Genomic DNA, 22,847 nt, shown 5'->3' with positions numbered 1-22,847 from the left:
TCCGGACGGACAACATGACGGCCATGTACTACATCCAGAAGCAGGGGGGCACACACTCTCCACAGCTGTCTCATCTGGCTCAGAGCATGTGGAAGTGGGCCATTCAGAGGAACATCTTCCTCATGGCGGAGCACCTCCCGGGCAAGGACAATCAGATGGCGGACCTCCTCAGCAGGCACAGCCATCAGATGCACGAGTGGGAGATACATCCATCAGTACTCCAACCGTACTTCCAAAAGTGGGGTCATCCAGAGATAGACCTGTTCGCCACAAAGGAGAACGCAAAATGCCAAAGCTTCGCCGCCAGGTTCCCACACCCCCAATCACAGGGCAATGCGATGTGGATGAACTGGTCAGGCAGATTTGCGTACGCTTTTCCCCCAGCACCTCTGATACCGCTGGTGGCACGCAAGCTCAGGCAACACTCGATGACGCTCATCCTGGTTGCTCCAACGTGGGCTCGCCAACCATGGTACACCACGTTTCTGGAACTCTCCGTGGTACCGCATCAAAGGCTTCATCTCACTCCCAGCCTTCTGACGCAGAGCCATGGCGACATTCAGCACCCAGATCCGCAACAGCTCAACCTGGCGATCTGGCTCCTGAAGTCCTAGAGTTTGGCTACCTCAATCTTCCTCCCAATTGCATGGACATCATTCGGGAGGCAAGGAAGCCCACTACTAGAGCTTGTTATGCGGCTAAATGGAAGAGGTTTGTCATCTACTGTCGGAACCACGACATTAACCCGCTAGATGCTTCCATTCAAAACATCATCTGTTACCTTTTTCACCTGTATCGATGTAATCTAGCGTACTCTTCCATCCGCATTCACCTGTCTGCTATGGCAGCATACCTCCAAAACAGGCAGCACCTGTCACTCTTTAAGGTCCCTGCTATCAAGGCCTTTCTGGAGGGACTCAAAAGGGTCATTCCACCAAGGACTCCCACCAGCTCCGGAATGGAACCTCAACGTGGTTCTTACAAGGCTGATGGGTCCTCCTTTTGAGCCACTGCACTCTTGTGAGCTTCAGTTTTTGACTTGGAAGGTGGCTTTCTTAGTAGCAATTACATCGCTACGGAGGGTTAGTGAGTTGCAGGCACTCACCATCCAAGAACCTTTTTTCCAAGTACATGCTAACAGGGTGGTGCTCCGCACTAACCCTAAATTCTTACCCAAAGTAGTCTCACAATTCCACATTAACCAAACAATTGAATTGCCAGTGTTTTTCCAAAACCCAGAGACGCTGGCGGAGCGCATGCTCCACACCCTTGATGTGAAAAGGGCCTTGATGTACTATGTGGACAGGACTAAAGATTTCCGCAAAACAAAACAGCTTTTTGTTGCTTTTGCCACACAACACAAGGGAAACGCTATCTCCAAGGCGGGGATTGCTAGATGGATAGTAAAGTGCATTCAGATCTGCTACGCTAAAGCTAAGCGCACTCTCACTATCCCACCTAGGGCCCACTCCACTAGGAAGTTAGGGGCCTCTATGGCTTTCCTAGGTAACATTCCCTTACAAGATATCTGTAGAGCAGCCACATGGTCTACCACACATACTTTCACTAAGCACTACTGTGTAGACGTGCATTCCAAACAGCAGGCAGCTGTTGGTCAGGCTGTTCTAAAAACGCTTTTTCAGACTGCTGCAGCTGGCACGGGCGGCCGCCGTTAATGGAGGGACTGCTATGTAATCTATGCACAGATATGAATTCAGCAGCCCACATGCCTCGAACTGCAAATGCTACTTACCAGTATGCATCTGTTCTTGGCATGTAGGGCTGCTGACATTCATATCGCCCAACCTCCTCCCCGGCGCCTGTAGCAGCTGCAGTATTTATTCATACAAACACATATGCTCATAGCATGGTCATCACTCACATTCTTCACTCCATCTCTGCCAATGGCTAAAAACAATCTGGGGATGGAGGCGATGCCCATGCGCACTGTAGTCCAGGGGAGGAGCCACCTATCTCGTGATACTTCGAAGACTCTTCCAGGACAACAATGTGCAATCATCCGGACCCAACACTAGGTGGCGGTCTATGCACAGATATGAATGTCAGCAGCCCTACATGCCAAGAACAGATGCATACTGGTAAGTAGCATTTGCATTATGACAGATGCAAGATAATTGCTTTGCATCCATTACATGTACATGTAAATCTTAGTATTCATCAGAAGCTGTTACTTACCTTTTTAGTAAACCTCTTTTGTGTGGATACTCTTAAATAACTGCAGATTCCTCATTGCAGTCCCACCTCCCTGTTCTGTGGAATGCATCTTTTTCAAATGTAAAAAGGTCCCAATTTAGGAATTTGCACATAGGTACCGCTGATTATTGTTGGCCTCTTCGTCTAAGGCTACAGACGGTCAAGAAAAAACTGATTTCAGCACACATGGGTGGCGTTTTAAATCTTTGGGATCCAGTCTGGCATTTGGGAATATTAGATAGGTGAGCAATATGTGGTTAAATATCCACCAGAACAAGCGTTACCTAAGGTAAGTAACTTGTTATCTTGACAGTTCCCATGACTCCTCAATATTTCATTCAGTTGAGAATAGCAGCTTCCAGTCAATCGAGTCTTGATCACATCTATCTCATTCAAATCCAGCATTTGTCCGGGAGCAGTTTGATGCCTAAAAAAATGTGTGTATCCTTCAGGTCATAGTTTGAGCCATCTATCATAAGTCTTGCACTCTGTTAAATATTTCATCTGTTAGTTTTTCAGAACTGATCTCTTCTATAGTTGTTAGAGCCTTGTATTCCCCTGCTTCCTCATGAGACCCCTGCAGCTTTGCATGGCAGATCGAAGGTCCCAGTTCTGTGGCCACTAAGAAGACAACCTCTTTTACAGGCAGCAATCCGTTCATTCATTTGGTAGTGTTAAGCAGAGAGGTTGGTAAAGAATGTCCCAATTCACCAGGATATTCAATGCCCGATGATTGTGACAGATGCTTCCCTTAAAATGCTGGAGACTTATATGGGTCGCCTTACTATTTAGTGAATGGTCATAGAATTTAGTTGCTTACCTGGCTCTAAAGTACTTTCTTGGAGAACTCCATCCTGGTTCTGACGGAGAAGGCAGCAGCAGTGTATTGTTTGAACAAGTGAAAAAGCATTAGATCTAGATTTCTTCCTCACGAAGCACAGACAATCTGGAAATCACTTGTAGTTGTGAATCTGAAAATCAGCGCTGTTCACCTTGTATTTGTTCTAAACCTGCAAGTAACCTCCCTCTACAGAACCTGACAAGACCGCTATGAATGGTTTGTAAATGACTAGGTTCTAATCTGAATCGTCTGCTAGTAGGATTTTTCACAACTAGACCGGTTAAGACAAAAAACAGCAAACCAGTTGATTTCACCTCTAGATTATTACCAAACCGTAATGAAAGGGAATACATTTTGATTGACTGCTTAGAGAAGCTTTTTATATATTTGTTCCAATAATCTTTATACCATCAATTATCTTGAAACTTGACATACTTCAAGATAATTATGATCCTCCTAGCCTGGCCACAGCAGTTGTAGTTCAGTGATCTCCGTATCTTCTTTACCACATAGAAGACTGCTGTACAGACTGGATCTCCCTCCAACGTTTAGGGGCCAGATCCTGCTATGCTGTATCCTCTGCTACGCTGTATCCTCCCTGAGCTTGATGGCAGGCTTCGGACATTCTTCCACCAGGACTTCTACACATTTAGATGGGCAAGTTTATTCTACATCTTATAAAGGAAAAGATAGACATTTTTACACACACCACCCCACACCCCCACGTAATGTCTTAACACCTTTTCCGAAACATTGTCAGGGGAGTTTCGGTTCTCGTCCTTAAAGGTATCATTTTCAGCTGTTGCTGGTTACAGAAACCGCCTTTCACAAAATTACTTTTTTTTAAAGTCCTGTTATCAAGAATTGTTTTGAGTGAGTTATTAATGTGCTTCTTCAAGTTAGAACACCATCTCTTCCTTCGGAGTTCACAGGCTAAGCTCATAGGTCCTCCCTTTGAGCCTACCCATAAGGCCTATTTGCAGGCTTTAGCAAGCAAAGCAGCTTTCCAATTAGTGGTCACCCCTGTCTGTAAGGTTAATTAAATTCAAGCCTCACGTTGTCGTGAACAAGATCCAATACACCACAAAACATATTGCCTAAGAAGACACTCCTGTTTCCTCCCAAGGAGATTTCCAAATGAATCGACCCTTTACTTAGGGTATACATTCTATCAAGAATCTTTCTTCTATGTTAGAGAGGTCCCCATGCTGGATATCAAGAGTGTTACATTTTACCTAGACAAAAATAAATACCGATAGGAAAGCAAAACATCTTTTTGTCAGCTACTGACCAGTAGGAAAATCTTTAGGCACAGCAAAGCAATCAATTTCTAGATGTGATAGTTTCCTACTTTCTACATTGTTTCTCCCAAAAATCCTATATCTGGTGCACCTAAAGCTAACTCCACTAGTAGAAAGGCTATTGCGTTGCTGCAAAACCTCCCCCTTGCAGAGATTGCAAAGCAGCTACCTACAAGTTTATTTAGCATTCAATAAACATCTGTTAGCGCCAAGATACCCTCTTGGGTAAACGTGCGCTTCACAAATAAAGATGTTATGTTAATGAGACTGTCCTGAATCACACTGCAGTAGAGGAGGCTTCCTTGAAGAACCTTTTCGAATAGGGCACTACTTACCTCATTCTTTCTCTTGCTATCGAGTTTTTGGACTAATGCCGGTTTTTTGACTGTGTAGTAGTCAAGTCAAGTCAGAGAATTTATATAGCGCACTACATACCCAGAGGGTCTCAAGGCGCTTAGAAAGGGGAGGAGGATTACTTGTCAAATATCCACGTTTTAAGTTGCTTTCTGAATGCTAGGTGGTTCTGGGTAAGGCGAAGGTAAGCGGGGAGTGAGTTCCATGTTTTAGCAGCCAGGTATGAGAAGGATCTGCCTCCCATGATGGTCTTGTTGATGCGAGGTACAGTGGCAAGGGCTTGGCTGGAAGAACGTAGTTGGCGGGAGGGGGTGTAGAAGGACAGTCGTGAGTTGAGGCATTCTGGTCCGATATCGTAGAGTGATTTGTGTGCGTGGGTTAGCAGTCGGAAAGTGACTCTCTTATTGACGGGTAGCCAGTGGAGGTCTTTCAGGTGACCAGAGATGTGTTCGTTGCGCTGGATGTCTAATATGATCCTGGCTGAGGCGTTTTGGATTCGTTGGAGTTTCTTCTGGAGTTTAGCGGTAGTACCTGCGTAGAGGGTGTTTCCGTAGTCCAGTCGGCTCGTGACCAGAGCATGGGTGACTGTTTTTCTTGTTTCGGTGGGGATCCAGCGAAAAGTTTTTTTGAGCATGCGGAGAATGTTGAAGCAGGATGAGGATACGGCGCTGACTTGTCTGTTCATTGAGAGTGAAGAATCCAGGATGACGCCTAGGTTCCGTGCGTGGTCTGTCGGGATGGGTGCTTTTCCAAGGGCTTCCGGCCACCAAGAGTCGTCCCATGCAGAGGGGGATGTACCTAAGATGAGGACTTCTGTTTTGTCTGAGTTCAGTTTCAGACGGCTTTGTTTCATCCATTCGGCAACTTCTTTCATTCCTTCGTGTAGGTTAGTTTTGGCGGTGCTGGAGTCATTGGTGAGGGAAAGGATTAGTTGAGTGTCATCCGCGTAAGAGATGATGTTGAGGTTGTGTTGGCGGGCGATGGCCGCGAGGGGGCTCATGTATACGTTGAAGAGGGTGGGGCTGAGTGAGGATCCTTGTGGTACGCCACAGATGACTTCAGTGGCCTCGGATTTGAATGGTGGAAGGCAGACTCTCTGGGTTCTTCCGGTGAGGAACGAGGTGATCCATTCAAGTGCTTTTCCTTGTATTCCGATGTTATTGAGGCGTTGTAAAAGGGTGCTGTGGCAGACTGTGTCGAATGCTGCAGAGAGGTCGAGGAGGATGAGGGCGACTGTGTCTCCATTGTCCAGTAGAGTTCGAATGTCGTCTGTTGCTGCGATGAGGGCGGTCTCAGCGCTGTGTTTTGCTCGGAAGCCAGATTGTGAGGAGTCGAGGGATTTGTTGGCTTCGAGGAAAGCGGCGAGCTGGTTGTTGACAGCTTTCTCGATGACTTTGGCCGGGAATGGAAGGAGCGAAATGGGGCGGTAATTTTTTAGTTCGGTGGGGTCCGCTGTGGGTTTTTTCAGAAGGGCGGTGAGTTCAGCGTGTTTCCAGTCTTCCGGGAAGGAGGCAGAGTTGAAGGAGCAGTTGATGACGTCTCGGAGGTGCGGTGCTATGACGGAGTCTGCTTTGTTGAAGATGTGGTGAGGACATGGGTCTGTGGGGGATCCTGAGTGGATGGAGTTCATCAGGCGGATTGTGTCCTCGGTGGAGATTGGGTTCCAGTCGTTAAGGGTGTTCACGGGGGTAGAATGTTCAGCAGATGGTTGGATGGGTTGGTCTCCGGGTTGGTTGTCGAAGCTGTTGTGGATGTCTGCAATTTTGTTGTGGAAGAATGAGGCTAGGGAGTCGCAGAGGGCTTGAGAGGGGGTGATGTCGTTGGAGTTGGCCGAGGGATTGGAAAATTCCTTGACGATGTTGAAAAGTTCCTTGCTGTTGTGGGCGTTGTTGTCAAGTCGATCCTTGAATGCTGTTTTCTTGGCCTTTCGGATTAGTTGGTGGTGAGTGCGGGTGGCGTTTTTGAAGGCGTCCTTGGTGCTAGTGGTTGGGTCTTTTTTCCAGGCCTTTTCAAGGGAGCGGCAGAGTTTCTTGGACTTCTTAAGATCATCGTTGAACCATGAGGCCTTCTTGCTGCCAGGTTTGCTTTGACGTATTTTCAGTGGTGCTAAGGTGTCGGCGGTGTTGGATAACCATAGGGTGAGGTTGGCGGCGGCTTGGTTTGGGTTAGAAGAGTGGGCTGGGGTGTTTAGAAGGAGCGATGCGGAGATCTGGTCGGTGGTGATTTTGTTCCAGTTTCTTTACAGAGTTGGTTGGAGGTGGTTGGTGGGTTTTGGCTTGTTGTAGGTGAAGTGAACGCAGCTGTGGTCAGTCCAGAGGAGATCCGTAGTGTGGCTGAAGGAGACATGATTGCTGGAGGTGAAGATGGGGTCGAGTGTGTGACCTGCGATGTGGGTGGGGGAAGTGACTAGTTGTTTAAGTCCGAGGTTGGCGAGGTTGTCCAGGAGGGTGGTGGTGTTGCGGTCGTTGATCTTTTCAAGGTGAAAGTTGAGGTCTCCCAGAAGGATGTAGTCTTTGGAGGGGAGCGCGTGTGGAGTGATGAAGTCCGTGATGTCTTCACTGAATTTTGCGCGGGGTCCTGGTGGTCTGTAGAGGAGGGTGCCTCTGAGTGTGGTCTTGGGGTCGATGTGGATTTGGAAGTGAAGGTGTTCGGAGTTGGCGAGGTTGGCGTCAGAGCTGGTTGAGATGCGGATTGATTTCTTATGGACGATAGCGATTCCTCCTCCTGTGTGGCCGGTACGGTCCTTGCGTGTGATCTTATAGTCCTCAGGGATGGCAATGGTGATATCTGGGGCGGAGGAAGCGTTCATCCATGTTTCTGTTAGGAAGGCGACGTCTGGAGAGATGGTGTCTAGTAGATTCCATAGGTCAATGGCGTGTCTGTGGACCGAGCGGGTGTTGAGAAGGATGCATTGTAGGTGGTTGGGGTCGGGAGTCTGTGGAGTGGTCGTAGCGGAGTAGTTGTCGGTGCTGCTGAATTTGCAGGAGTAGCAGGAGAAAGGTCCATGGGTGTGTCCAGGAGCTGCTTGGACGCAGTTGGGGGCGCGACCGGGATTAAGGGCTAGGAGGGTTGCGGCATCGTAGATAATGCAGGAGGGCTGGGCAGCGCGAGGGGCAGGGGGTCTGGCGCTGGGCGCGGACGGGCGTAGACGGGCTTACCTTTGGCGCACCTTCGGCGCGGATTGGGCGCGGTCGCTGCGCGTTATATCATTGGTCATAAATGGATGGTGGAGGGGGCGGAGCGTGGGAGGGGCAGCAGCTGGGAGGCGGTGGCGGGAGGAGGGGCGGACCAGGGGAAAACAACACAAAATGGAGGGTCAAAGGCAGGCACAGCCAGGGGCAGCAAATGCACAGCGTGTTGTAGGGAGAGAGCCTTACACGCACAAACCAGGTGTAAAGTCGCCAAAATCAAAGTTACTGCCACAGCGACGTTGCGCTGCTATTTTGATAAATAATAAATAAAGCGACAGTGCAGCGTAGTTGTAAGAATAAATGAGACAATGCAGCGCTATGAAGCGTCCTTGCAGCGCTATCAGTAAAATAATCAAATGAGACAATGCAGCGCTATGAAGCGTCCTTGCAGCGCTATCAGTAAAATAATCAAATGAGACAATGCAGCGCTATGAAGCGTCCTTGCAGCGCTATCAGTAAAATAATCAAATGAGGCAATGCAGCGCTATGAAGCGTCCTTGCAGCGCTATCAGTAAAATAATCAAATGAGGCAATGCAGCGCTATAAAGCGTCCTTGCAGCGCTATCAGTTCAATAGACAGATGAAACAATGCAGCGCTAGGAAACAGAAAAGCAGGAGACCAACGATACCAGCGTGCAGGACAGCTGGAGCGTGTGGGAGCAACCGGACTGAAGGAGGGTCCAGGCGGTCAGTACAGTGGATCCTGCTGTCCAGACCCAGTGCATGTTCTTTGACCACCGCAAAGTATGTGTATAATTATCATAATACCCGATTGCCTCTATTAGCTTACTCACAAGTCCACTGTAGAGGGTACAAGAAGAACTTTGGGCTGGTAGGTTAAATTTCACTACTGCAGCACTTAATTGTGACATCATTACAGTGACAAAGTGAAAACAACTCAGTCCTGTCGCCGCAGCCTCTGTTCAGCTTTAACCCTGCCTACTCAACATGTCAGACTAAACCCTTATGCTAGGTCAAAATCTGTCTTTTTAGGTTGCCCACCAGGCAGAGTGCTTCGTATTTAAAAAGGGTACATGTTGCTTTTGCATTTAACATGCTATGACAGTGAAAAACAAAAATTGACCTTATCCTTTTAGCAAGGCCGGTGGTCCCGTTGTCTAACATGGAGTTTCACTAGACACCGTGGCAAGTGCTAACTTCCATTCGGGACCACCAAAGAGATTACTCCAAGTTATCAAACTAACTGTTCCATTAAACCAGACTTATTGCTGAGTTGGAATTTAAGGTAATGTGTAATAGAAAATTGACTTTTAGGAAATCACCACTTTGTTGCTCACACCTTCAGTAGCCTTTTCTGTTTGCCTGAATCACCTGTCATCCAAGACTGCATGCGTGGTAGGTAAATCATGTTTTATCTTTACATTTGATGTGCATTCAGAGACTGGGTTCCGAGGCAACCGTTCCTGCCCCCGCCCCCTCACTCAATCCATGTTACTGTTGAAGCTGTACACTTGGCTCCTACACATAAGCTGTAGGCTGGCCTTCCTCAGAGTGCGGCTCTAAGGCGTGAGGTGAAAGTCTCAAGACTCCCTTCTTTCTCCCGCTCACAGTTTTGAGTTTTGAACACCTGCCTGCTCGCTCTCTGTCTACATTGCAGGAATGTTTAGAAACCCCCGAGATGACCAATGAGAAATGCAAAACCCTGACTGGAGTCGCTCTGGGTCGCTGCCACATACGATTGGGATTCAACGCCCACAGTAAACCTGTAGGTGGAAGATAGACAAAACCTGCGCTGAAACTTTAACGATTTGCGCTAGATTACACAACACCCACACACTGCAGTTGATAGATGATGAGAGGCCAGGCCGTGCATGAGGGGCTGTCTCTTTCATCTGGATTTTAAATGATTTCGGGCGTCAGGTGTTGCATTTTTATGTTTTCTCCTTAACTGGGTCATTACTCGTCGTGCCAGGGTAAACCCCTCCAATAGTGGGACTTTTGACTTCACCACCTTTTCCTCTTTTTATCCTCTTGACTTTTTACTCCAATCCTATTTGTTCTTTCACTGCACAAAAATGTATTTTAAAAAAACTCCTACTCCACCTTTCTCTGTAGTCCTACGCTTTCTACAGCTGTTCTTTGAATTTGACATCTAGATTGTGTTAAACTAAACCCCGTACAACACCCTCTTAGACCAATCCCTGTACGTTGAAGGCAGTTTTATGCTGGTCTGTATTTAAATGCTGTACTGTCCCTCCTAAGGGTGCAAGTTCTGTCAATTGTATCGCACCTCATGTTGAATAACTACTTTTTAAGGCCCTTCAGTGACCAAATTGGCCATTTTTATAGACTTTCCCCCTACTCAGAAGCTTGTATTTTGCCACAATTCTGGGGACAGTAAAAAATGTTTCCTAATCGGACACACTGTGCCATTCTTTGCCATGCAAAGCCAAACAGGGTGCATGCACCGTTGTGCAGACGGGGACATTACACCACATATGTAAAGCATCACTTGTACTGCAAAGTGTGATTCAAAATCAAACACTTAAGTGCAGAATAGCTCATAACATAGCCGTCTAACTTTCATTCAACTATTCATAGTGTTAATTGTTGACGTCTTTTGCATTGAGTGGAATGCGCAAATGGAATACATGGTTGGGGCCTTACTGCCTCAGTGGGAGTATGGGTGGCTTGGTGAGGGGGGAAATGAATGGATTGCTATACAGTAATGTTTACACACATACTTAATTTTATTTCTGATGAGAGCTAGCCTGTGCTTAATTTGAGCCTGTTTGCTGTTGCTCAGCACTGGAACTAATTTTCGAAGATGTGAACTTATTTTGCAGGCTCTCACTGATTGTGTTTCGGCTGAGCTACAGTTCCTCTCACTGCAGTGCAGACGCTCACTATATTTCTCATCTTTAATGAGCAATTTATCAACACTTTTTCTGTATTTTGAGTCGCCTGCTGCGTTGGCCCAATGTGTCGAATTGAAGAGGTTTGCGGTGGCCTCTGATCCACTTGGCTTTGATTGCTAGTCTATCCTGCAGTCAGCTGCCATGCTCCCAAGCAGAACCACAGTGTAAGGGCACCCCAGCACTTTCCTCCAGCTCCATCCTTAATTTCTGATGAGGGCTGCATGCCCCATGGAGGAGCTCAACTGACCTTGAGATGCACCACTGTCCAGTGCTTCCGTGCACCAGGTCGTGCTGCAGCGTACAGCCTGGATGAGCCACTTGAGCACAGGGTGCCCACCTTTACACAGTGTACTTCAGTGGCTGTTCTACCTAAAGCCAGCTCACGCCTACTGAACACAGCGTGCTGTGGGTATTTGGGATCTCTTCTTAAACCTACAGGTATTCTGGATACTTGAAGGAAATGTCTGTTGTAAATAAAGGCAGCAACAGCTGACACCCCAGCTCTAGATGGAGAAGCTGTGATGGGTTCTTGCTGTGATGTTGCTGTTGGGTGCTTATGTGGGTCCATCTCTTGGTCGTTGTTGTGCAGAATGGATTGTCTTCCGTTGGAAAACTAAGGGGAGAAGCTTGTGGCTAGATGAGTTCAGCATCTGGAAGATTAACATTTTGCAGGAAAGAGCAACATACCTATTTCTTATCACCATCTTGGTGAACTGAGACTGGCCTCCGTGCTTCCACGGCTGAACCATTTCAAGACGGGAGTGGTGCGGTTCATCTGACAGCCACTGTAGTGGGATTTGACCATAGTTTTCAGCCTGAGAACCTATGAGTAACGGACCCAGCACATATTAATGTATTTAGTTTTACAAATCAAGCACTGTACGTAAGCCATGCTTGTGCTTGTCTGTATCTTTGTACAATAAAAGACATTTAAAAAAACTTGGATGTCACATGTTATTTAAGCTGGACTTGCTTGGCTTTCATCCTTCCCAAGTCAGTGAAATTAGTACATTTTGAATAACCGTGATGAGAGATTTTAGAGCTATGCAGCGGTATAACTGTGTTTAACCAGCTATTCTCTTAACACAGCCTTGAGGCAGCCTTTTCCACATGTTTATAATTGGTTTAGTATTATACGAAACAATACACCCCTTTGGCTTGATTAGAAAGGATACAACGCTGGCAGACATGCCGAAAACTTGCGTGGGCGCTAACATGCTTTGGATGTGATTTAAAGGACCGGTTCGCTCAACTGTCCTATTCAGCTGCATTTTGTTATGTTTCTTTTCTTACTTCCTGCTTTTTCCGCAAAGCACCAATCAAGCCACATTTACTTATGTATTCGTTGTGACATTTAAACCGTCTATCTGCCTCCTAACCACTATTGTACTCTAGCACAAATTGAGAAGAGGAAGCATAAATTGTAACTTGCAGGTACTGGCTACTTGTGAATTCAGCAATGTTGAGCCCTCTAGCACATACTTGTTTGGTGATAGGTCACTAATCCAAGACAGCATTATGAAAAACTAAAGACTGGAACTGGAATTGAAGACCACACAACGCTAATAAAACATTCAAAATTCAGCCTCCAGAATTACCAGGTATCAGGTTAACTGAGATTGTGAGATTATAAGGGACTCTAATATCTTTTGAAATAACGCAAACCTTTTACTGCAAAAATATTTAATTTGGTGCGTTTCGAACTCCCCAAAAGGCATATGCAACATTTCTTAGCCCAAACAACAAATAATTTGCTTCTCAACGTTCTGTTTTTACACAGTAATCCATATATTGTTCATTATTGAATTTCTTACAAATGATTTGGTGTGTTATAGAGTGTTCAGTATGTTACAAAACAGCTGTGCATAATAGTTCAAATAGGCTTTGGTTATTCAGTTTTTTCTTAACATTCTTAATCTTATCTTACTCCCTATGCAAAGGCTTCCTGGAATATGTCCCTCAAACCTACCCTAACCTCCTTTACTCTCTTCCACTTTCCTCCATATATCCTTCCTTTGAACCCACTCTTCATTCATTATAACTTGATGTTTACTGTAACACACACCACCCAGCATAATTAAACTACATATACCATTCAGCACAAATTAATTCAACTCCACAACTCTTCTCACTACCACATAAATACATCCTACATATAACAAATTATACCAGATCGCAACAACCCACTTCAATACACTCCACACCATGACACAATTCCAATCAGCATAATTTCAATCCACGCCACACAGTTCTACGCCACACATCAACTCAACCAGTTTCCATTCCACACCACATAATTCAACAAGTAACCACATAATACAAATTAACACAATTACATAACACCTCAAATACATACAATTTACCCCACAGAATTCTCCTTCACTCCAGAAATTTCTACAGCACACCACATAATTAAACTCCCCTAAATAATGCGCCACAGCATAAAATACCGTACCACATAATTACTCTTCATAACACACAATCCCACTCCACATAATTCCAGTACACTTGATACAACATAATTACTATCCACAATTCCACTGCACAACATACCACACAATCCCACTACACACCACATTCATCCACTCCACACCAAAACACATGTAAAAAACATTGACAACAGCAAATGTGAGACCTATTGCACTGCTCTTTTAAAAACTGTAAATACAGCTAGTTTAAGGCAGCAACTCTGTGTATTTTTAATCCTCTTTTAATGTTGTTGAGTTTTCTGGTATTTTTCGATGTCGTCCGACATTGAGTGTTTATATACTTATTGAGGATAACCTTGGTAGAAAACTGGTGTTATGTAGTTCAACATTTTTATCTTCCATAGATCTGCGTGCAACCTTTTTCTTCCCATCCTTGCTTGCCTCCCACAGATTGAGACAATTTGGTTATTCTGACTTGCTGCTAAAGGTGGCCTCCTGGACCTTTGACTATACACCTCATTAGCTGAAAGTGGACTGAACAGCATTGATGCAAATAAACTAAAACACTTAAATATCAATCTGTTTTTACTATTTTGTTTTAAATTGAAGAATTCCCACTGATTTGGGTTGTAATACATGAAAGCTACGATGCTGCAGAAATGTGCTTGAAAGTGAGTGTTTTTCCCAATTTGCAAACGTAATGCGAGTGTTTTTCCCAATTTGCAAACGTAATGCAACATTTTGTTAATAAACTGTTTTTTTTCTTTTATTAGGGGCCAATGTGTGATTTGCTGTGGTCTGATCCTGACGATCGTGGTGGGTGGGGCATTTCCCCAAGAGGTGCTGGCTACACTTTTGGACAAGATATTTCAGAAACTTTCAATCATGCTAATGGCCTTACTTTGGTTTCAAGAGCCCATCAGCTGGTGATGGAGGTGAGAAGTGCAGATCTTTTCTTATGACTGAATGTTCATATCTGTCCAAATGGTGCCTGCCAGTTGTCTTAACAGTAATAATGTCTGTTCCCTAATAAATGAAAGCCTCTAAAGCTAAATGCTGTGTTAAATGGACTTTCCCGCATCGAGATGCCGTGAGGTGATTCTGTAACTTTCTAAGAAAACAGTGGCGGACTTCTTTACTTCCTTAATAATTAATCGTTTTGGAGTCCCAATAGAGGACTCTTAGTCCAGGTGCTGAGCCCGGAACAGGGTTGCAAGTGATTTTAATTCCTGCCAACTGAACAGCATTCTGATATCAGAACCACCTTTCCAGGTCTGATAGCATTTCTTTTTACAATTCACTATTATGGCCTAAATCCACAATGCACCTGGACATAGACTGCACCTCTGATTCAATTTTTTGTCACTATCAAGGTAAGATATCTTTAATGGAGCATAGAATATAACACCAAAGTTCTCATACGGCATTTCCCATTCGTGTCCTTGAAATCTAGGAAAGCCATTCTAGTGCTGAATGGGTGATGGGTGCCCTTGTGAACTCCAGACCTTCAAGGGACAGAACCCTAATTATATGATCTTGGCGGATTCACACTTCAGAGGACATTTTTCTCCAGGGCCCATAAAGAAACGCTTATGTAGGGCAAAGAACAGCAACCTGCACTTCACACGCAGTATACTTCAAGGATCTTGTCTCTGGGGCTGAACCACAAAAGGAGTTCAATACCAGCGTAAGAGAGCCCAGCCTCAAGCCAAGAACAGCACACTGAAAGGCTACAGCAGTCGGAGGCTTGTTGCTCCTTAGACTACTCAAAGACTTGTTGAACACGACCTTTGACACTGAGCCTGGCCCGACCTTGATAAACAATCCACAACTCCTTGGAACGGAGTTAAACCCCGATGTGTACTTCAAAACTATCATTGGTTCTGAGTGACCCAAAGCCGCAGGTTAAGCATGAACATGAGGAAATGTACAGATCTGTTTGAGACAGTGTCCTGGCTATACGACCGTCAACACAGACAGCACCCACTGACCAGCCTGACCCCAAGAAAGGAAAGCTCCTATTCAGAGAGTCCTTCTTAGAGGAGTTCAGGACATAACCCATCCTTAAAGCACTAAAACTCAGGGAAGACCACCTGCCACCCAATGTCCTGCACAGCCTTAGCAACTGTACATTCTGCACACTCTTTAAATCAGGGCTCTACTCTCTACTACTTGTCTCTACTACCTTTTGAACATACTTGTTCGTTGGTGACCCAGTGTAGTAAATGCTTTATTTAGAACTCCTCATGCTTTGTCAGGACGAACTCCTCCCTCCATGACTGCCAATCTAGTGGTTCACCAACCTCCTGCAGTTCCCCCAGTCAAGGTTGATTACCATCTCTCCAACAGTTAAAGTGGTTATTTTTGAAGTCTTGTCTGAAAGTCAGAATTGTACAGTATCTGGGAGGGGAAGGGGTGTGAAAGGATGCACCTTGCTGCCCGCATAGTATGCCCAAGTAACGGAGAACTAGCTCCATTATGTGACGCAGACCTTTCTGCTTGGGTCCATGTCCTCGTGGTTGCAGTCAAATTAAGTAGTGTAACAGCACTGAGTAATGTCCTTGTTCTAAGATTTTCACTGGTTTGGTATATGAAAGGTGTAGGCAGTCAAGGGCGGGGCGTAGTTGGGCTGTGTGGATGTAATTAACAATATTTGGAAGGCATAGGCCACCCATTGTTTTTGTACATTGTGGCGTGATGAACTCTAATGTTTTGTTATTCCACACAAAGTGGAGCAACTTGTGTTGGATCGCAGTTAATCTTTCTGTGGGGGGACCATAATACTTGTGTTTGAGCAACATAGAGTAGTCGAGGCAGGAAGTTCATTTTTATACTATTAACCCGGCCCAGCAAGGATATCTCAGATTTGCCCCAACTATATAGGTCTTTGAACAGGATGTCCAGAAGAGGAGGAATGTTGACTTGAAGTAGCTAGTCTATGGCATTCGTGAGGATGACTCCTAAATAGTAAACCGAAGACACCTCCCAGGATAGGGCCCTGATCGTTGGGAGCGATGGGCAACTCTGCTGTGGGTCTATAATGCTCATACCATTACATTTTTGGAGGTTAATTTTATAGCCTTAGACTGATTCGAAGCAATGGAGCATCGTTAGCAATGCAGGTAGGTATGTCTCTGTATTGATTAGAATGCAGAGCATATAGTCTGCAAAAAGGGCCAGTTTGTGTTTCACCATCAAACTGCAGCCTATGTCTTGACTGGCCTCCATATGCTGGACTAGGTGCTCCATGGTGAGGGCAATAATTAAGGAATGGGGTATCCTTGTCTGGTCCCTTGGTTCAGTGTTCTAGGTGGGGAGTAGATACCATTCACTTTTATGCCGTCAGTTGTAGCCCAGTTATTGGCTAGAATTGGGGGCAAGACTTGTCGTATGTATTCCCGGTCCATCCATTCGAAGGCCTTCTCTGCGTCTAGCGAGAGAAGGATGGTCTTGGTTTTGGATCAGGAGGGCAAGTCGATGGAGTGTACTGCCAATCAGACGTTATCACGGGCCTGACATTTGTGGATAAATCCAGACTGGCAAATGGAATCTAGGAGTGGGAAGATATCGCTAAGATGGAAGGGAAAATCTTGACATCGAAGTTGAGCAAGACCATGTGCCTAAATGATGTACCAGTGGTGGGATCTTTGCCTGGTTTAAGTAAGGCCGTTACTAAGGGCTCTCTCATAGTTTGGTTCTCAATTTATGAGACGTCCGGATTGATTTGAGTACATTGCAGAGGGGATCTGCTATGAAGTTGCTAAAGTCTTTGTAAAAAGAAACCAAAAGCAGTCTGGGCTCGCGGATTTATTTTGTTTGCGGTGCGATATCTCCGCTCACACCAAGTCCGGAGTGGGTTCTTCCTGGGCTGCAAGCATGGTTTAATTGAGATGTTGGAAAGTAATGTCAGTGAGTTAAGACTCTTGGTGGATTGGGACTAGGAGGTTGGCAATAAATTAAAGATAGCTGATGTCTCTGTATGGGTGTCCCCCTCTCTCGTGTGTTGTGGCATACATGCAGTTGCAAGTTTGTTTTTGTCACAGTTTGTAGACTAGAAGCCGGTCAGCTTCGTCACATTTCCCCTAGTATTGTTGATTTAAGGTAGAGTAGCCCAAGTGCAGGGTCACCGGCAGAGGTGTTCGAATTTGCGTGTGTTTTGCGTAGTGCCCTGTAGACCCTAGTAGAGCCAGTCTCTTTATGTTGTGTTTGAAGTTTCCGAAATTAATCTTCAATCTGACTCCTTGGCCAGAACAAGCTCTTGGAATTGCGCTGTGTGGGAGAATACTTCGCCTCAGATAACCTCCTTCGCTGCATCTCACACCATGTCCCAGCCCACATCCCCCATGTTATTTAATACGAAGTAATGTTCTAAGGCTTCCCACACTGTCTGTTACCACGGGGTGCTACTCTATTGATGTACCACATTCAGGATGGTGGCCTAGGGAAATGCTGGCATTCTGAGTCTAGGTAAACCGGGGCATGGTCAGACAACCGGGGGACCCCGGTGGTGACGTCGAAGATATGGCCTCAGAGCTCCGAACTAAGTTGAATAGTGGATGTAATCTCTTTAGAGTCTGTGGGAATCCGACCACGCATCAACAAGACTAACATTGTGGATGCCTTTAGCCACGGAGGGCACAGTGGCACCGAGAATGAGACTCTGATTTATCTAGTGCTACATCGAAGATAGCATTGATGTCAACCCTATTAATGAGCCAGCCAACTACGAAATCTGCATAAGGCCATTAATGTTTAAACAAATGCATTGTTTGCGTTGTTGGGGCCTTATATATTAAAGAGAGTTCATTGCTGAAATGCAGTCATGCGCTGGAGACCCAGGACTTTGCCCTCTCGGTCTGCGTGTTGATGAGCAATTCATAGGGGCGAGTTGCAGTGGATCAAAATGGACATGGTTTTGGTGGGGCTCACAGTGTGATATTGTATGAGAAAATAATACGATTGTAAATGTGTGGTGTCAGCCTTTAACAAGTGTGTTGCCTGTAGTAGGGCAATATTAGTGGCATGGTCTTAAAGCCAGCTTTTTGTTTCCTATGAGAATTTAAGCCTTGCACATTGAGTGTGACTATTTTAAGCTGTTTCGTCTAGAGTATGTGGTAAAGTTTGGCTAGCACAGTGCTTGGGACCACCATGGTGGCATGTCTCGGGTATAAGGAAGTAATGTATATATGAACATGGAAAGGTGCATTGGGGCAGGTCTGACTAACAAAAACATAGAACAAAACACAATAATACAGAACAAGCACATGAACAATCTGGTAACTCACAGTTCGATGTTGCCTGAGAGGGCCCAAATCCTAATGGTCCGTGACCACAGCTCAGCCATTCGCTGGAGGGCAGCTTCCTGAGGCTGTTGTGCCCCACCACCCGTTCTGTCATTAAAAGTGCAATTTAGTGGGACCACAAGTGCAGAAACTTCAAAGTAAGCTGGCCCTTTGATGGGGGCGGGGATGCCACATGTCGGCGATGTCATGGGGCCCCTGCAGGGTGGAGGAACCCATGTGCAGGCCAGCAGCATACAACAGATGACTGAGGTACATTAAGGTCCTCAGTCCTAGTCATGGTGTTACTCGACGTCTGTCGTGGGTGAGTGATCTGTGCAACACATTCTGAAGGTGGCAGTCCTGGCTTCCTTTTTTTTCTTTCCCCCGGTTTGTCTTGAGAGCACCATGTGCCAATGTGGTGGACCTTTTACTGCACTCTGAGGGCCCCTATGACCCCTCTTCTCCCTTGGCAGGGGCAATCTGCAGGATAACATTGGCTTCTTCCAGGGACCTTGCTGCTTGTTGTTCAGAGTAAAGAGGAGGCAGTGGGGAAAGCCCCAGGGATGAGGAATTTTTCTGTATATGGAGATGGGCTGTTGCAGAACTAAACTTGTGACTTCCTGAAAGTGCAAGGACAGAAAGGTCTTCGAACGGAGAGGATATCGATTCTGAAGTAAATTGTCACGCTTCTGTGCCGCGCTCAGGTTTTTTTTTGTCTGATTGAAGTGGACACTAGTATGGACATCCGACAGCTCATTGTTGGGTTGTTGGTAGGTCGTATTGAATCGATGGTGTGGTTGAAAAATTAGCTCATTGCTCGTGTTGTTTTCTAGGAGCTCGGACTTGTTCTTCAAGTCATGTTGTGGGTATGGAGGCATCGATGGCTCAAATCGTTATTTTGTCATGAACTGTTTTCAAAGTCCTCTGTGAAAGATAAATGGTTATTTTCTAGAGCTTGCATCTGAAAGAAACAGGTTAGTGTTAGATTTCTTACCTTAGAATATCCCCAGGCATCAGACTGGATCGGGAAAGTTTTTGTCAGCAGTACCCTTGCGCGTCTGTAGGCGTCTTCTGCGGCTCCGCGCCCGTCGTCGGCGTTGTGATCGCTGGAATGACGTCGGAGTACTTAGAAGCCACCCTCGTGCGCTGACGTCCGTTCATCTTTTTTCCGCGCCAGCAAGCGCAGATCGATTTCGACTCGCGGTGCCGTTAGGGATGCCTGGTTTTAAACCTTGCGACGCCTGTCACCGCCTGATGTTGGTGACCGACCCCCACCTTCGGTGCCTTTACAGCCTCGAGGCCAACCACGATGACAAGTCGTGCCCCGATTGCCGGGCCTTGGCAGTCTGCTCTGCGCCGCTCGAGGAGGAAGTCGAGGGACCGGTCGCGGAGCCGTAGTAATTGCTCCAAGTCCTCTGGTAAGTCGAGGCATTCGAAAAAGAAGTGCAAGAGGCGTCATCGCTCTTTTCGACTCACACACCCCCCCACACCCCCCCCCCCCCCCCCCCCGCCTCCCGACGCTCTGCCGGAGCCACATCCAGCTCCATACCCGCCAGTCCTCGGCCTGCACGCGACTCCCGAGGAGTTACGTGACTTCCTCGTGGCCATGAGGACTCTCTTCCCTCCGTCGGAACCTGTTGAGGTGCCTTTGGGCTGGTGGGTCCGACTGGGAGTCCTTGCGGGCCGGCAACTCCCGCCCCAGCGGCGTCTACTCCGGTCCCGACGCCGCAGGGCCCCACAAGATCCAAGCCTGGATCCGGGTCATCGCCAGTCGACCTAACGACTCAGCTGGCGCCGACCCCGAGGGTGTTGCTCCCGGTGCAGTCATCGGGCAACACCGTCCCGGTTTCAACCCCGGTCCGGGTTCGACGTCTGAGCGGCGCAGTCTCCGACGCCGATGGGTGAGCAATTCACCTATGACCGGGCTCCATCATTTTTGCCTGGTTTCCAGGAGATGGATGATAAGGACTGGGAGGGGTCTGAGTTAAGCCAGAACTGGGCAGTTGAGCTGGGGGAGACCAGTGGTCTAGACACTCCGCCTGACACTGGATTAATCTCTCCTCCCTACGTGGCTTCGGAGGAGGGGGCTACTTATAGCGTGGTGTTGAACAGGGCGGCCTAGGCCTTTGCTCTTGAGCTACCTGTCGCGGCCGTGAGGACTAACCTCCTCCCTGAGGTGCTCAAACCGCAGGTAAGCCCCTCTGAGCCTCTACTGCTGTTTTAACGAAGCCCTCACCGACATTCTGATGGGCACCTGGTCCAAGCCCTCTACAGGCCTCCCTGTGGATCGGAACGTGGCCCGACACCACCGTCCGGCTCCAGGCGACCCGTGCTTTCTGTCCGTTCACCCCACCCCCGGAAGCTTGGTGATTTAGGCCTCTACGTCCCAGACCCCATTCCTGACTGCTTCTGATCGGGAATCCAAAAAGTATGATCAGTTTCTCCTCTCTGAGTTTGGGGCTGCGGTCTGTCCACACCACCTGCCTTTTGGACCGTTAAACCCACTCTCTGTGGGATAAGGTTGCGGAGCTGCTGCCACAGTGTCCGGAGGAGGCCCGGACATAGCTCGCCAAAGCCCTGGCGGTGAAGCAGGATGTAGCACAGTACTCGATAAGATGTGGACACCACGGACTCGCCGGGCAGAGCGATTTCGACGACGGTGGCGAATCGTCGCCAAGCCTGGCTGCGGTCTGCCAACTTCTTGGGGGATGTCCAGGCCACGCTCATGGACATGCCCTTCGTTGGCCGTCGCCTCTTTGGCGACAAAGCGGATAGTGCGCTAGAGCGTTTTTAAGGACTCCAGGGCTACGGCCAAGTCCTAGGGCCTGGGCTAGCGCCAGCAACCTTCCGCTTTTCGCCCCTTTCGTGGACAAGGAAGGGGCGCCCCCACACGTCCGGCCAGCCACAGGCTGCAGAACAAGTCTCAACGTGGACGTGGTTACCGCCGTGGCGGTACCGGGGGACAATGGCAGGGTCAGTCCACATCCGCCCCCCAGCATCTGCCTCTAAGCCTTCCTAGTCCGGCATTTCAGGCCCATTGGACGCCAGTGGGGGGCAGGGTTCGCCATCACCTCCTCCATTGGTGTACCATCACGTCGGACAGGTGGGTGCTGCAAATCGTCCGAAGGGGCTACTCCCTCCCCTTCGAGGCGACACCTCCAGCCATGCCACCACGATAGTACCACATGTCGGGGGATCACTTGCTACTTCTGCAGGAGGAAGTTATGGCCCTGTTGGCCAAGGGGGGCAGTCGAGCGCGTTCCTGGGCCAGAAATAGGACGTGGTTGCTATTCCCACTACTTTGTGGTACCCAAGAAGGGCAAAGGAGGCCTACTCCCTATCTTGTACCTCCGGAGCGCAACTGCTTCCTCCGGAAGGAGAAGTTCAAGATGCTGACTTTGGCTCAGGTCCTAGCTGCCCTGGACCCGAGAGACTGGATGGTAGCGGTGGACTTGCAGGACGCATCTTTCCGCATCCCCGTCCTGCTGGCCCACCAGCGCTACCTGCGGTTCAATGTAGGCCACAAGCACTTTCAGTTTACCGTGCTCCCCTTCGGCCTTACCAGCGCCCCTTGGGTGTTCCCGAAAGTGATGTCGGTGGTCGCAGCTCATCTGCGCAGATCAGGGGTTTCAGTCTTCCTCTATCTCGACGATTGGGTGTTGAAGGCGGGCTCGCCCCAAACAGTAGTATACCACCTCCAGATTATGGCCGTTCTCCTGCACTCTTTGGGGTTCTCCATCAAAGTAGCGAAGTCACACCTGTGCCCCTCTCAGGAGCTCCTTTTCATCGGAGCGGTTCTGGACTCGGCGCAGTTTCGGGTTTATCCCCCGAACAGCGGGTTCTGGATATTCAGGCTCTGATATCCGGCTCAAACAACTTGTTGACATCCCCACCTATGTAGCCGGACATACGCTCGACCCAATCTTCACTTCCAGCAAACACATCTCCTTTGAACACACCACAGCTCTCCACTGGACGGACCACAGCTGTGTTCACTTCAGCTACAAAACCACCCTGACCCACAACCGCCCACAACCTATTCCTCGGAGAAACTGGAACAAAATCACCTCCGACCAACTCCTCACATCACTCAACCAAAACCCTCCCACCCTCTCATTGGACCCAAACCAAGCGGCCACCAATCTCAAGCAATGGATCACCCACAGTGCTGACGAATTAGCACCCCTGAAAAAGCACCAGATCAAATCAGCCAGCAAAAAGGCTCCCTGGTTCAATGATGACCTTAAAAAATCCAAGAAGCTATGCCGCACCCTGGAGAAAACATGGAGAAAAAACCCAACCACCGACAACATGGCCACCCTTAAGGCAGCCACCCGCAAACACCACCAACTGATT

The 22,847-nt window shown here is 47.6% G+C and overlaps 1 protein-coding gene across 1 annotated transcript in view; it reads left to right on the top strand.

The window, feature by feature from the left end:
- Positions 1–22,847, top strand: part of LOC147702947 (serine/threonine-protein phosphatase 2A catalytic subunit alpha isoform) — a 221,769-nt gene that overhangs the window by 152,459 nt on the left and 46,463 nt on the right. Inside the window, exon 5 of the mRNA XM_086931523.1 lies at positions 13,983–14,144. Within this exon, the coding sequence (XP_086787649.1) occupies positions 13,983–14,144 (162 nt within the window). The remainder of the gene's footprint in view (positions 1–13,982; positions 14,145–22,847) is intronic.

Source organism: Lissotriton vulgaris, chromosome 7 (assembly GCF_964263255.1).
Source record: "Lissotriton vulgaris chromosome 7, aLisVul1.2, whole genome shotgun sequence".
NCBI classification, from domain to species: domain Eukaryota; kingdom Metazoa; phylum Chordata; class Amphibia; order Caudata; family Salamandridae; genus Lissotriton; species Lissotriton vulgaris.
The sequence above is the reverse complement of the archived record's forward strand: the minus strand, read 5'-3'. Positions and strand labels throughout refer to the sequence as shown.